Source organism: Dromiciops gliroides, chromosome 1 (assembly GCF_019393635.1).
Source record: "Dromiciops gliroides isolate mDroGli1 chromosome 1, mDroGli1.pri, whole genome shotgun sequence".
NCBI lineage: Eukaryota > Metazoa > Chordata > Mammalia > Microbiotheria > Microbiotheriidae > Dromiciops > Dromiciops gliroides.
The window spans coordinates 759,654,194-759,669,619 of record NC_057861.1 but is presented as its reverse complement, the minus strand read 5'-3'; the positions used below and the strand labels follow the sequence as shown (position 1 = coordinate 759,669,619).

Here is a 15,426-nt window from a genome sequence, read left to right as displayed (position 1 = left end):
TCAGGCATTGGAGGCCAGGCACGCGCTGCCCGCTCAGGACGTGACCGTGACTGTGACCGTGACCGTGACCCCGCCCTTCGGAGCCCGGAGTCGCGGCGAGGGCGGGGCTGCGGGGCTGGGGGCGGGCCAGGGGGCCGGGGGCGGGCCGGGGGCGGGCTAGGGGCCGGCGGCGGGGCCAGGACTGGGCCGGGCTGTGACGCAGGCGGGAGCAGGGCTGGCCGCGGGCTCCCGGCTCCGGACGCCTCTGCAGGGGCTCCCGGGACTCCGGGCGCTCGAGCGAGGAGAAGGAGGAGGAAGAGGAGGTGGAGGAAGAAGAGGAGGAGGAGGAGGAGGAGGAGGAGGGGAAGGGGGAGGAGAAAGAGGAGGGAGAGCAGTAGGGGGAGAGAAAACTGGAGGAGGAGGAGGGAGAGGCAGGAGCCCCGCCGGCCGCCGGACTTTGCTGCTGCTGCTGCTGCTGTTGCTGCTGCGAGCCGGGCAGGCGCGGCGGCGGGCACGGGTAGCTCAGCAGAGAGGTGGCTGTACTCGAGCCCAGTCCAGGAGTCCGTGCCGTGGCGGCCCTGAGTGGTGGGTGTCCTGGGGACACGAGGTGCGGGGTGGGGGAAGAGGGGGCTCGGTTGCTGGGTCCGGCCAGCCAGGTTGGGGGCCTGGTCCAGGACTGAGAGTGGAGGGGGAGGGGACGGGGGTGGAAGAGGGCGTAGGGGGGATAAGGGGGGGAGTGCATGCCTAGAAGCGCTGAGGAGTCGGGAGCCCCTCGTGTCCGCGTTTGTGAGTGGGTGTCTGTGTGTTTGTGGGTGTCTGTGTGTGTCTGTGCCTGTGTGAGTGTTTGCGTCTGTTTGCATGTGGCTGTGTGCGCTGCCTCCGTGTGCCTGTTTGTGTGTCTGCATGCATTTGTGTGTGCTTTGCATGTCTGGCTCCGTGTGTGTTTGTGTGTGTGCATGTTTGCCTGGGTGAGTCTGTGGGAGTGCTTCTACCTGTGTGTGGCTGGGATTTGGGTGGATTTGGGTGTTTTGTACAGCTGTTTACGGCTTTGTGTGTTGGCGCTGAGTGCCCGTCCCTCTGAGTGTGTGTGTGTGTGTGTGTGTGTGCTTGTGTGTGTGTGTGCTTGTGTTTGCGTGTGGTGGTGCACAAGTGCCCCCACCCCTCTCCCTACCTCAGCTGGGTTCTTTGGCCTGAGTTATTGGGGCACCCTCCACCCTACCTGGAGCTAATCCTTCTCTCCCTGTCCTGCTGGGGGACCCCATGGAGGAGAGGGCCTTCCCTAGTGTGCTGGCTGCTGCAGGCCGGTGCTCATGAACCAAGCTCAGCTTTCTGGCCCAGGGCTGGGGCGGCAGAGGGCTTGGGTGTGATGGGTTGGCAACCTCTGCCAGAATCCTAACAGGGCTTTGTTTATTGACTTTTCAGGCAGCCAAGGGCCAGGAGGGAAGCCTCTCCTTTCTGCCTCACGGTCGGATGATGGGCACCTGCTCCTTCCCACAGGCAGCACTTTCGGCCCTGCCAGGCATTGGGGCTTGTGAGTCCTTCCTCCTGCCTCAGTGGTTCATTCTGCCCTTCCTCGGGTGTGTTTTCTAGCATCTCCCCAGCGAAGCCCGAGGGATCCCTGTCGGCTGCCGGCGGCTCTTTGTCCACGTGCCAGGGCACACCATGGGAGGTAACCTGGGCTGCCACCGCTCCATCCCTAGGGACCCCTCAGACCTTTCTCACAGCCGCAAGTTCAGTGCTGCCTGCAACTTCAGCAACATCCTGGTGAACCAGGAGCGGCTCAACATCAACACGGCCACAGAGGAGGAGCTGATGACGCTGCCTGGGGTCACCCGGCCTGTGGCCCGCAGCATTGTGGAGTACCGCGAGTACATCGGGGGCTTCAAGAAGGTGGAGGACCTGGCCCTGGTGAGTGGGGTTGGCGCCACCAAACTGGAGCAGGTCAAGTTCGAGATCTGTGTGAGCAGCAAGGGCAGCTCGGCCCAGCATTCGCCCAGTTCCCTGCGGCGGGACCCGTACTCAGAACCCCAGCAGTACCACTTGGCTACCGTGCCCCCCACCGCCAAGGTGAACATCAACACGGCTAGCCCGGCTCAGCTTATGAGCCTGCGGGGGGTGTCCGAGAGGGTGGCCTTGGGCATAGTGGACTACCGCCAGGAGCACGGGCCCTTCAAGAGTGTTGAGGACCTCATCCGACTGGATGGCATCAGCTCCTCCTTCCTGGATAAGATCCGGCCCCAGGTGTTTGCTGAGAGGTCCCGGCCACCCTCCACACATACCAATGGGGGCTTGAATTTTACTGCCAAGCCCCACCCCAGCCCCACGTCCCTGAGCCTCCAGAGTGAGGACCTGGACTTCCCACCGGGAGGCCCCACCCAGCTCATCTCCACAAGGCCGTCCACGGAGGTTTTTGTGGGGATCCGGGATGGCTGGCCTGTGCTGAGGGTGGCCACCTGGAACCTGCAGGCCTGTTCTATTGAAAAGGCCAACAACCCCGGTGTGCGAGAAGTGGTGTGCATGACCCTGCTGGAGAACAGGTGAGCTGCTGGGAAGGAGTGAAAGGGCTGAGCTGAGGAGGGGGAGGGGAGCACAGGCACCACGTGGAGGTGCTGGGGGCAGCCCTGGCTCCAGGATTGGCCATCTTGCTTGAAGGGGGAGGGAGCCCGAGCTCCTCAGGGAGCCTGCCTCTGTTTCCCCCAAACCCTCCCCTCCCCTCAGATCAGAGCCTCAGAGTCAGGTGCAGTTGTCGGGCCCTGGGCAAAGACCAGCTGCCACCTCTGACCTTAGCACCTGAGAGGTCAGTGTGATGGACTCCACCCATCCAGGGGGCTCCAGCAGTCCTAAGCACAGAGACAAGATGGCAGGCAAAAAGCACTTGGTCGGTTTTGTCTTGGCTTTGTTTTTTTCAAGTCTAAACGTGAGCCAGTAGATGTGCTGATGTGCTTCAGTGTTCACATGTGTTGAAGGATCTGAAGGGAGGGTAGGCCTGGAGAAGGCTGGGGACGAGGGAAGGCATGAGTACCGTCTTTAAGTATGTGCCATACTCTCTTGGGGGAGACCAAACAGACTTGCCGTCTTTGGCTCCAGAGAGAGGCAGAACCTGGAGCAGTGGGGAGGGGGGATGGCCTGGGGTTGGGGGAGAAGACTGGTAAAGACGCCCTCGTCCCCTGGATGCTGGCAAAGATGTTCACAATGTGTGCTGTCCCAGAGTGGAGCAGACTGCCCTGGGAGCTGGTGGGTATCCTCTCCCTGGAGGTCTCCAAATAGAGGCCGGATGCCCACTTGTTGAGATGTGATGCTGGGGGTGTCTTTGGGCAAGAGGTGGTTCAAGTCCCTTCTTCCCACTCTCAGATTCTGACTGCTCTGGAGAGAATGACTCATTCTCCTCCCTTATTTCACCTAAAATTGGTTTCCCACCACCCACAAGAACCTCACCAGCAGTGTGAGGAGTCTCTCTGTGTGTCCACAGCCAGACAGGCCGGGCTGGCCTGTTGCAGGTTTAGGGTAGGCCGAATGGCCCAGACCCCTTGGGCTGACTCAGCCCAAGACCTCAGCCCAAGGGAGGGAGAAGATGCTGCTGGCTCGGCCACCTGTCTTGGCTTTTGGGGCAGGAAAGTGGGCAGGAGGGGAGACTTCCACTGTTTGCCAGGCATGGCCTTTGCAGGTTACATAGAGACTACCGAAGACCTGACACGCTGCACTAACACTGCTCTTGGTCACTCACTCTTGGGTGCATTTGATTTTTTAACCAACAAGCCCACGGTGGTGGAACAAAATCTACTTGTAAACCCCAGTCACCCCGGGGACCATCAGGCTGGGGCCTGGGGCCTTACAGAGCAGACTCCTCGGCCCAGCCCGCAGGATGAAGGCTTGGTGGTCCTCCAGCTGTGAGTGAAGAGGCCAGCTGGCCCTGCCTCTGGAGGCATGTGACCTGAGCCCCAGGCCCCCTCGTTGGCACCCTTCTCAGCTGTGAGCTGTGAGCCAGGCACTGTGCTAAACATGGGGTATACAAGGAAGGGCAAGAGTGGGCCCTGCCAGCAAGGAGCTTACTACTGATCATGGAGGCATCTCTATTGCACACTGAGGTGGGCAGAATCTTTTACTGACAGGAAACTGAGTCAGGGAGAGGTGAAGTCACTTGCCCAGGGTCACCCAGCTAGTTAAGTGCCTGAGGCTGGATTTGAACTTGGCTCTTCTTCTTTCCACTTCTAAGGTTCTATCCACTGTGAAGGACCTGATACTTCCTTGTCTGTGGCCTCCCCCTAATCGCCCTGCATTGTTTGGCTGGGGAGCCTGAGAGGGAGGAGGGAGAGGGAGTTCAGATTCTCCTTTTTTCTTTTCTGATACTCAGGTTGGGCCTTTATCCTTGGGTGATGTTCTGAGCTAGAGTAGGCGGGGTGGGATAATCTCCTAGGCCCTGATTTAGGGTAATGTTAGAGGCGGAGAAGATGGAGGGAGTGATGGATGGGTGGATGGGTGGATGGGTGGGTGGGTGGGTGGATGGATGGAGGAGAGGGAGCCACCCTCCTGCCAGGAGACATCTCTGCTCTGTAACTGAAGCAAGTGTGTGATCTCTGGGGAAATCCATTCGAGAAAAGCTTTCCTGAATGTTCTAGCCTAGATCTATTGGAAAGAGATCCAATTAGCCTTGGGACAGAGAATGAGCAGAGAAAATTTAGCTCTGCTTCTCCTGGACAATTTGAGCCCCAAATGCTTTGATTCAAACCCCCTGGTGCCTGTGAAATGGAAGCAGGTGGAGGAAGCTCTGAGGCTTACCTGACCTGGATCCCACGGAAGGTCCTTCTGTTCCCCTGTGGGATGGGTGGTCTGGCTACTCCTAACACATCATTGACCCATAAATGGTAAAATAGTCCTAAGGCCTAATCCCCTTCAAAGTCTGGATGAGGCTTCTGGCCTTGTGAGTGTTTGGGGGCACTAGAAGAGGCTGGCTACTGAATGTGTCCTATATAGCACAGGTGCAAAGTTGTAACTAGGGCAGGCAAATGGAGCTTTGGCCCAGGTTACTGACTTTAGAGGCTGTTTGGAGGGCCATTCACCGTGAGTCATACAGAGAGTGGGGACAGTACCGTCTCACCTTTTTACTGCTACCCTTATTCTCAGGCTGAGAAAAACTTAATCCAGATGAGTTATCAAGGTAAAGAAAATATCACTTTTAATTGGGATCAGGGGTAGGCAACACATGATATTCTAGTGCTGGAGATTTTCCCTGGTGGCTTATTTGTATGACTGGGAAATGACTTAATATAACCTCCAATCCAGTCTAACAAGCATTAATAAAGCTCCTATTGTGTACAAAGACAAAAATGAAACAGCCCCTGCCTTCAAGGAGCTTGTAGTCTGGGGGGGGGGGCGGGAATGGGTAGCCAGGGAAGGAAGGAAGCAAAAAGAGAGGAATGCAAAGTAATTTTCCAGGTTCTGTGGGAGGTACTGGGGATACAAGACAAATAATGAAGCAATCTCTACCCTCCAAGAGCTTATACCCTGAGGGGAGGAGACAATAACCAGCCTATATGCAGAATAAGTGAGAACTCATTGGGGAGGGAGGGCAGAAGGAAGAGTAGGATTAGGGTTCTCTGAGGCAGGGGGGACAGCCTGGGCAAAGACACGGAAGCTGGAGATAGTGTCCTTGGTGAGGAACAAAGGAGAGGCAAATTTGGCTGGCCTGAAGGGTGAGGTCCACTGAGGCTGCAAGGTTAGGTCAGGGATAGGCTAGAAGTTGTGGTTGTTGAGTAGTTTCTGATTCTTTGTGACCCCATTTGGGCTTTTCTTGGCAGAGACCCTAGAGTGGTTTGCCATCTCCTTCTCCAGCTTATTTTACAAATGAAGAAACTGAAGCAAACAGGGTTCAGGGACTTGCCCAGGGTCATGCAGCTAGGAAGTGTCTGAGGCTGGATTTGAACTCAGGGAGGTGAGTCTTTCTGACTCCAGGTCTGGTGCTCTCCACTGCAGCGCCACCTAGCCGCCCTAGGTTAGAGGGATCAGGAAATGCTTCTTGTTGGAAAGGACACCTAAGGAGAGCCTTCAATGAAGCTAGTCTTTCTATGAACACATCTTCCGGACCCCGTTAAAAGTGATTCCTTACACACACACACACACACACACACACACACACACACACACACACACACACACACACACACACTCTCTCTCTCTCTCTCTCACCCCTGAGTCCACAGCCCGAATAGACCAGTTTCTCCTGGATCAAGCTCAGCAGGTGAGTGACTCTTGCTATGTATTCCCAAGAGGGCTTCCCCAAAGCCCTGGAGGCCACTCTTCCTCGTGGCCCCTGAGTGGCAGCACTTGGGCCAGTCTGTCCACCTCGTTTCGTGGGCATCCATGTCCGGGATGACATCTTTTATTTGTACTTTTTTAGAGAACAGTTTCATTAATGCCTTTGGTTCTCATGTTACGTCCTTTTGCAAGCATACGACCTGCCCCCCATTTCATTGTCCGCACAACAAGCCGCCTCTGTGTTCTGTGACCCGAGGCTTTAGCTGTCTTCTGGTGTTCGAAGGGCTTGCTAGGCCCAGAGAACAGAACCGGGAGCAGAGGGTGGGGCTTACAAAGAGGAAAACTTGACCTAAGGATGGATCCTCAGGACAGAGGGAGCACCCCTTTCCTGGGGAAATCAAAGGGTGTTCGCCCACTTGTCAGGACTCTGGGCCAGGCTCAGGCAAGATGTGAGGTCTTTTCCAACTCTGAGGCTCTGTGCTCCCCTATTGCCATTGCCATTTCCTTAGGGAGCGCCCCAGGGCCTGAGGCATCAGAGCCCAGTTGGGGAGGCTTGCTCCTCATCCGGAAGGACATCAGGTTACAGAAATGGTCATGGCTCTGTTCCATTTCACACATGTTTGTAGCTCCTTCCATCTCCACCCATAGATGCTCTCATCGTTTTCTGGCCATCACTGGGCCTCATGTCAAGCTTTCTGCAGGTTACTCTTGGTTGTCATGTGAGGTGAAGCTAATGGTAGATTTTTCATCACCTCCTATGACATTTTATAAGTAACTTGATGTTTAAATCTGGCCTGCCCTGGGCTTGCCCACTGAGCTCTCTTGTCCTCCCCATGGTGGTGATTATTGAACAGCTGTTCAATTTCTGAAGGGATTAGCCATGGTCCGTGTGCTTGTCTTTTCCGAAGTGGGAGGTTTTTTTGAGCAGGTTGGGTTGGAGCTCTTGTGTCTGCAGAGGATCCTCTCTGCTTTATCCTGGCTGCTTCTTCAGTATTGAGTTTGACTTTCCTCCTGTTAGTCTGGCGGATGGTAGTTGATTGTGGAATGACTTCCTCATCAATAATCAGTTACTTCCTGTTGGATAATAGATTCATGCGGCATATGCACTGACTCCCTTCCTTTTTGGCCTCAGAATGTGTCTCCCACCTTGTTTTCCACCCTCCTGCCTCATTCCCATCTTTGCACAAACCCTCCTGAGTACTGATGCACACACTGGCTTGATTGGGGCTCGGGGGCCTTGTTTCGTTCTCCTTAGAATGTCTCTGATGCTACCCCCTTGTCCAGAGGTTGGCACATTGACTGCAGTTGCCATTGCTGAGGTCTTTGAGCCCAACAAGTAAGGTGCCTGAGTCCCCCAAGACATGATGCTCCTTGTTGCCTTTGGGCCCAGGTGAACCCCCATGTTTTCTTCTCTGGGGAGCACCCACGAGCTGTCTCTCCCTCCATGAAGTGGTGACTTCCTCTTGTTGTCCTGTTCCATTCGTGTGGGAATGCCCACCTAGCGATAATTCGTTTCTCCAGTGGGATGCTCACGATCGGGTCTCTGAGGCCCCCGCAGCAAAGAGAGGGTCAGCGGTGTTCTCAGAGCTAGGATTCTTAGTCCCCTGTTCCCCTTCTATCGCTCTGCATCCTTCCAGTAGGGGAAAGGGGCGTGTACTTCACCTGTGTGTAATAAACACAATCTTCCCCTTCTGCCTTTCCCCAAACATTCTTTTTTGTTTGTTTGTCTGTTTTTTGGTGAGGCAATTGGGGTTAAGTGACTTGCCCAGGGTCACACAGCTAGTGTCAAGTGTCTGAGGCCGGATTTGAACTTAGATCCTCCTGAATCCAGGGCCGGTGCGCCACCGAGCTGCCCCCTCCCCAAACATTCTGATGAGGAAAAGGGGGGTCTCAGATGCAGCCTCAGTAAAGAAGTCAGACAGAACCGGCCTGTGCTGTCCCACCCGTGGGCTTTCCACTACTGTGGAAATTGTAAATTGGTGATTGTAAAATACTTTGTGGAAAATGTGGCTCAGTCCCATGTTCCCAAACACACTTGTTTGAAGTGAGCTCTGGGCAGTCTTCATCAAAGGTCCCTGCTGGGAATCCTTTTGGGCTTCCCCAGTGCCTGACACACAGTAGGTGCTTAATCAATGCTCAATGTTGATAAGAGGGATGAAGAACTGGCCAGCCTTGCTGTACCTCTTGTCCGTGTTATCCCATACATTCCCAAGTTGGGCTCCACCTAATGAGCTAATGCTTTCCTCCTGACATCATGAGGATGCCAGGCTCTGTTGGCTGTACCCCTCACTAGTGATACAATGAAAGATGGAAAACCTCTAGGGATGGGGAGCTCACTACCTCCTGACCCAGCCTGTTTGGTTTAGGGATGATGGGAGAGTCTCTTTACCCTTCTAGGACATGTTCCAAACCGGTGATTAGGAAGCTTGTTGGTCATTTTCTCTGATGCCCAGATGGTGTTTGGGGAGGGGCTTCGTGAAGGGTCTAAGGGAACCTCACACTGCATCACCCTCCTGGGAGAGGCAGCGTGGGAACCCTTTGAGATTTCTGGAGGAGAGGGGTAGCTAGTGAGTCTCGTGCTGGGGCAGTCAGCTCTGTGTCCCAGGGGCAGCCTGGTAGTCCTTCAAGGGGCCTTGGAGGGCTGCACACACCCCAGCACTCAGCTTGGTCCTCCCAGCCTTTCCTGCCTGGTGTAGCCTTGGACCAAGAGGAGATTGTCTGGGTAGCCCCAAGACAGATTTCAGTGTTGTATAGTGGAGGTTCAGGTGCTGGGGGGGGCAGGGGTGGTGGTGACCTGACCAGAGAGGTTTATCCCAGTGGCTGGAAGGCGTGACCACAGTCAACATTGATTAAGCACCTACTGTGTGCAGGTCCTGCCCCAATGGGCTCTTGGTCTAATGGGGGAAGAGAGAGCTGGGCAGTGAATGGGTGATACCAGATACCAAGGAGATGGGATGGCTGCTCTCTGACTAGAGGATTTGATCTGGGAAGGGCTCAGAACTGGGCCTGATCCCCTCTGGGAAGAATCAGGATGGGGCCAGGCCTTTCCCAGCAGAGGAGTGTTAAGGGTCGAGAACTTTGGGCAGAGCACAGCGTGGCACCTAGGCCTGGGCCTGGCAGAAGCCGGAAGTTGTGCCAGGCTCCTGCTTTCAGGAACCACGCCTGCTACCTATGGGGCTGTGGGCGTGACTAACATGCCCTGGGCAGTCAATAAATGTTTAATGATGAGAAAGGCAGCTGCACATAGAGGAAGGAGTCCTGGGCTGGGAGCCAGCAGTTCAGGCTTCTCTGCCTACTGCCAGATGCCCTTGGACGAGTTATTCCACTTCCAAGCCTCAGTAGCCTCACCTGTGAAATGGGGATGCTGACAGGAAGGCAGGATGCCGGCAGCGTGGACTGATGGCTAGAGCCCTCAGCTTTGGAGTTAGGGTGGCTAGGCTCAAGCGCCACCTGACACAAGTGGAGCAGTCCCCAGCCTCGGTTTTCCTCCTCTGTAAAATGAATGGGTTGGGCTCGATGACCTCAAGTCCCTTCTAGCTTTGGGTGAATGATCCTCTTTGGGGGAGGGAGGAGGATTCAAGGGAGGGAGCCCGCCTCTCAGTACCAGAAGGAGGCTTGAGGCTCCTGGTGTGCTCCCCTCCCTCTCCTCCCCTTCCCTCTCTTCCTCCCCCTCCACCATCCTCCTTGTCTCTCCTCCCTCTCCTTCTCTTCTTCCCCTTCCCCCTCTCCCTTGCTGCCCTTCCCCCATCCTCCTTGCCTTCCCTCCCCCCGCCCCCCCCTTCCTTTTCTGGGGCTTCTCCTTCAGGGCGGCCTTGGCTCCAGCTGGGACAAGGCTTTAGTTTCCTGAGCGAGTTTTGGAATGACACTTCCTGCTTTGTTTTCTTTCGACAAAGACCTTTGACCCGATGACTTGCAACCTGATTATTCCTGAAGTAAATACTGCAGATTTTAGAAACATGGAGGCTCATAAAAGCTGCTTCCAAAAGCATCCTTTGTTGGCCACTCCTCCCCTGCCCTTGCCCTAGGCTCGTGCCCACCTCCCCTGCCCCTGCCCTATCTTCTGTCCCTGCCCTGGACCCGTGCCCACCTCCCCTGCCCCCCCTGCCCCATTTTCTAGTTCCACCCAGAAGAGCACGTCTTCGTGCCCATTTTTACCAGAATAAAGGGGGCTGGCACCCTGGCTGGAGCAGTTACTGAGTCTGCTGAAAGGGGCCCCTCGGGCCGGGCAGGGGTAGAGGGGGCTCCAACTCTCCCTTTTGCTTTGTTGTTCAGTTGTTTCTCTTTGTGACCTCATCTGGCATTTTCTTGGCAAAGCTATTAGAGGGGTTTGACATTTTACAGATGAGGAAAATGAGGCAGACAGAGGGGAAGTGACTTGCCCAGGTCACGCAGGGAGGAAGTGTCTGAGGCCAGATTTGAACTCAGGTCTCCCTGACTCCAGGTCCAGCTGCTTCAACTTCAGAGAGGTCCTAAACCTGGGGGCTCATAATCCCAGTGAAGCTGAAGGAAGAATGGAGGGAGAAGGAAGAGAGTGGAAGGAGTCCTGGGCCTAGACTCCAGCCCAGTCCAACAGACATTTATTTAATACCTACTGCATACTAGCTAGGCAAAAGTGAAGTCCTCCCTGCCTCTAGGAGCCTGCCTTGGGGCTAGAGTCACTTCTCTGTTGCGTTTCTCCTGTGCTGAGTCTCAATTTCTCTGTCTGCAGGATGGGCACAGGAATATCAGTGGTTGTCTTTGTCCCCGGATCAGGTGACCGGATGGATATCAGGGCTTCATGAGCTTTACCTAAGCCTTGATAGTGGGCCCGGTGGGTGGGACAAAGCTGGGACCTCTGGCCAGTGAGGCCGGTGGGTGGTGACTGCTTTCATTTGGTGCTTTGGGGAAGAGAAAAGGAAGTCATCGGACCAGGCCCTTTACTCCTGGTGGTGTTGGGGGGGACTCCTGGTGCCTCTTGTTTGCTTTTAAACCTGGGGCTGGCCCGATTAGATAACTTGACCCACTTCTCTGTCCAGTCCCGAAGCTCCCAACCCCTGGAGCCCGGCCCGCCCAGCCCCTCTCAGTCTGAGCAGGAGGCCCCAGACTTGATGAATCCCCAAGAACCAAGCCCCGCATTTGGCGAAGGGCGGGGAGGGCTCTGGCCTAGCCCAGCCAGCTGGGGGTGGGGTGGCAGGGGGTCCGTCCTGGGAACACGCCCTTCATCTAGGAGGCTGTGGCCTTGGCCCTGCACAAGGGTTTGCCATTCTTCTGCTCTCCTGGTTGGGAATGGGTGACTCCCAGCCCTTTTTGCTGGGGGCTGTGCCCTGCCCCACCCCCAGGGGGCTGGGGAAGCGATTCCCTTTCACTGGAGCTGTTTGAGCAAAGAGCAGATGGCCGCCCCTGGGCCAAGATGCTGTCAGGGGATGTTGGGCCAGATGGTGGCCCAGGCCCTGTGGGCTCTGACATCTTGTGTCCATTGGAGGGGCCTTGAGGGCAGATACGGGTGAGATGAAGCAGCCCCCCCCCCAATCCTGGAAATCCTGGCCCTTGGGGTAGGAGGAGCCTGGGAGCGGGGCTTCAGGGCCACACCAAAGCAGCCCGGGAGATGCTCACAGGTCCCTCTTATTCTTACATTGGAGCCTAGAGGCTCTAGGGAGAGGGAGGATGCTGTGGTCCTTCCTAAGAGCCTTGGCCCAGTGGAGGTTCTGGCTTGATCTCACCATGTGACCTTGAGCTAGGTCTAGGGGAGCCTTAGTCACCAAGCATTTGTTAAGCACCAACAGTATGCCCACACTGAGCTAAGCAAACAAGATGGTCCCTGCCCTCAACGAGCTCCCAGTTTAATGGGAGAAACAAAATGCAAACATCCCTGGCCTCAGTTTCCTCTTCTGTAAAATAAGGGCCCTCCCTGTGCCCCCATTTGGGTCTGTTCTCTTCTCCAAGCCCCTACCTCTGGGGGGGGTTGCAGTTTGTGGGGGAGGGCTACACCTTCTAAAATTAATTGCCAGCATACAGAGCATCCGTCGGTGGCTCGTTGGGGAGTTTAAAGTAGGTCGGATTTGAGATGGACGCCTTGGGTAGCGTCTCGTGTTTGGAAAAGCCTATTTTGGGTCTTGTTTGTGTCACTCTCTGTTCTCTCCTAAGTATGTGAATGTATGTCCGGCTGCCTGGGAAGGTGTGGGAGACAACATCTACATGCTAATGGCCCACATGACACATGAGTGCACCCAACACCTGCTGCTGCTGCTTTCTTTCACTGTCCCTTGAACAAAATGGCAAAGACGGGTGGCTGGCCATAGCCGGCTCTTCCTTGGGGCACCTACTGAAGACCCACATGCCCCCCACAGTGGCATTTGCTCACATCTGGAAGTACTTACTTAGAGGGTTGGCGTTCAACTCCCCACCCCCTCCCCCTGCCTTGAGAGGGGGGGCCTGGACCTCTGCTCTTAGGCCTGAATGCCCCTCCCCCTCCACACACTCCCTCTTCTCCCCCTCTTTATAGGGGAGCCTGGACCTCACCTCTATCTGCCCCTTCTCCCCGCACTTAGAGGGGATCTTGGACCTCCCTGCTCTGAGGCCTGAATGCCCTTCCCCCTCCACACACTCCCTCTTCTCCCCCTCTTTATAGGGGAGCCTGGACCTCACCTCTAACTGCCTCGCCCCCTGCCTTTAGATGGGAGCCTGGAGCCCCTCCACACTCCATATTCCCCCCAATCCCCCTTGGCTTGGATGCTCATGGGCCATGTTCCAATCAGTCAATCAATCAGTCAGTACCTACCTGTTGAACACTTACTAGGTGTTGGGGACTGTCCTTGAGGCTACGACCCAGACAATCACTGAAAAATCCTAGTGGCCAGTGATGAGGATGAGCCCGAGGAGGGCCCCTCTGTGACTCACAGGTGGTTGAGAAGACTCTGAGCTGTTTGGGTGGTGATGGGTATTTCCTCATTGGAAGGCCCCAGCACCAGTGACATCCCAGGGCTGCCCAGTGCCTGGAACCCAGCTTTCCTCTATAGGTTGGCCTCCATTTTGGGGTTCTCTAGCTTTGGGGTTCTGGATTTCAGGCTGGAAGGGAGCCCATCCATTCTACAGAGAAGGAACCTTAGGTTGAGCAGGGATGGGAAGGGACATGGGAAGGGCATGTTGGTGAGTGGAAGACCATGCTCGAACCCTGGTCTCCAGAGCCCCCTTTGCTCGGAGGTTCTTTGTCAAAGTTACTCTGTGGGATGTGGGTATGACCCTCCAATTCTTTCTCCCAAGTCTGTCATTTTTATTAAAGGGAAGGGAAGAGGGACAGGAACACAGATAACTGGCATAGTGCATGGAGTGATGGTCTTGGAGTCAGGAAGACCCGAGTTCAAATCTAACCTCAGACACTGCATGACCTTGGGCAAATCCTAACCTCTCTGTACCTCAGTTTCCTCACCTGTGAAATGAGAATAATAATTTCTACCTTCTAGGGTTGTGAGGATAAGAGGAGAATATTTTGAGGCCCAGGCTTGTGATTTTGGGTGAGTGGGACCTCCCAGTGTGGACACTGTTCTCCAGAGCCATCTGGAGAAATCTGGCCTTAAGAGTCTTAGCAAGTTGGCCAGGTCCCCAGAGGTGAGAGGTATTGCCCTGGGGGCACAGGTGGTGTGTCAGCCAGACAAAGACAAGAGGGAAAACCAGTCTGTTGCCCACACTGTCCTGGGAAGAGTCCTGGGCTTGAATCGATGACTCTCCCTAATTACGGGGGCTGGGGTGGGGGGAGCGGGAAGCTTAGCCTTGTAGAGTCATCTGCCTGGGAGCCCCCACTCCCATCCTGTTCTAAAGCTGGCAGGGCTGAGGAGGTGTTTGCCCAGGTGAGGATGGGCCAGCTGCTAGTCACACACACAAAAGTTAGAGCCCATGAAAGTTTACAGTAAGCAGCCATCTGGGTCCCTCTCCACTTCCCAGATCTCACCTTCCTCTTTGGGGGCTTTTTTTTTTTTTAAGCAACAAACATTTTTTATTTTCCAGCTACATGTAAGGGTAGTTTTCAACATTCATTTTCATAAGATTTAGAGTTCCAAATTTTTCTCCCTCCCTTTCCTCCCCCCTCCACAAGATCGCAATCAGGTTATATATGTACAATCCACAAGTGTTCTTTTTATCAGTTCTTTCTATAGGGGTGCATAGTAAGCTTCCTCATTAGTTCCTTGGGATTGTCTTGGATCATTGCACTGCTGAGAGTAGTTAAGTCATTCACAATTGCTCATTGAACAATACTGCTGTCACTATGCACAATGTCTTCCCAGCTCTGCTCACTTCACTATACATCGATGTTCATTAGTCTTTCCAGGTTTTTCGGGGATCACCTTGTTTGTCATTTCCTGTAGCACAAGACCATTCCACTACAATCATATAGCACAGATTCTTCCATCATTCCTCAATTGATGGACATTCCCTTGATTCTCAATTCTTAGCCTTCACCAAGAGTTGCTATAAATATTTTTTGTACAATTTTTCCCCCCTTTTCTCTTTTCCATGATTACTATGTTAACTGTTTCCCTTCCATCCTATTCCCTTCCCCATGATATTTATTCTATTATCCATCTTCTTTCATCCTATCCCTCTTCAAAAGGGATTTGCTTCTGTCTGTCCCCTCCCCCACTCTGCCCTTCCTTCTTTTGCCCCTCTCTCTTTATCCCCTTCCCCTCCTATTTTCCTGCTGGGTTAGAGATTACTCCACCCAGGTGAGTGTGTACATTATTCCCTCCTTGAGCCAATTCTAATGAGATTGAGGTCTTTGAGCCAATTCTGATGAGTGTTAGGCTCATTTACTGCCCAGATTAAATAGATTACTCCTCCCAGTTGGGTGTGTGTGTTAATCCCTCCTTGAGGCAGCTCTGATGAGTTTAAGGTCTTTGAGCCTTTTCTGATGAGTGTAAAATTCATTTACTGCCCTGTTCCTCTCCCATCTCTTCCTCCACTCCATAAGCCTTTTCCTGTTTCTTTCATGTAGGATTTCACCTCTGCCCTTCCTCCTCCCCCAGTGCATTCCCCTCACCCCTCAATTTAACCCTAAAGATGTCATCATGGGTCAGCTAGGTGACACAGTGGACAAAGCACCTGACCCCTGGACCCAGGGGGATCCCAGCCAACACCCAGCCTCAGACACAAGACAGTCACCCACTGTATGACCCCAGGTATGTCCCCCAGCTCCAATTTTTTATGGTTCTCTAGGGTCTTGTA

At 54.5% G+C, this 15,426-nt stretch overlaps 1 protein-coding gene across 3 annotated transcripts in view; it reads left to right on the top strand.

Moving 5' to 3' along the window:
* Positions 1–369: 369 nt before the first annotated feature.
* The window catches only part of EEPD1 (endonuclease/exonuclease/phosphatase family domain containing 1), a 73,211-nt gene continuing 58,154 nt past the window's right edge, over positions 370–15,426 (top strand). For all 3 annotated transcript variants that reach the window (XM_043975860.1, XM_043975859.1, XM_043975858.1), the window contains exons 1-2: positions 370–564; positions 1,402–2,516. In XM_043975860.1, coding sequence (XP_043831795.1) covers positions 1,642–2,516 — 875 coding nt within the window. In that variant the 5' untranslated portion in view covers positions 370–564; positions 1,402–1,641. The remainder of the gene's footprint in view (positions 565–1,401; positions 2,517–15,426) is intronic.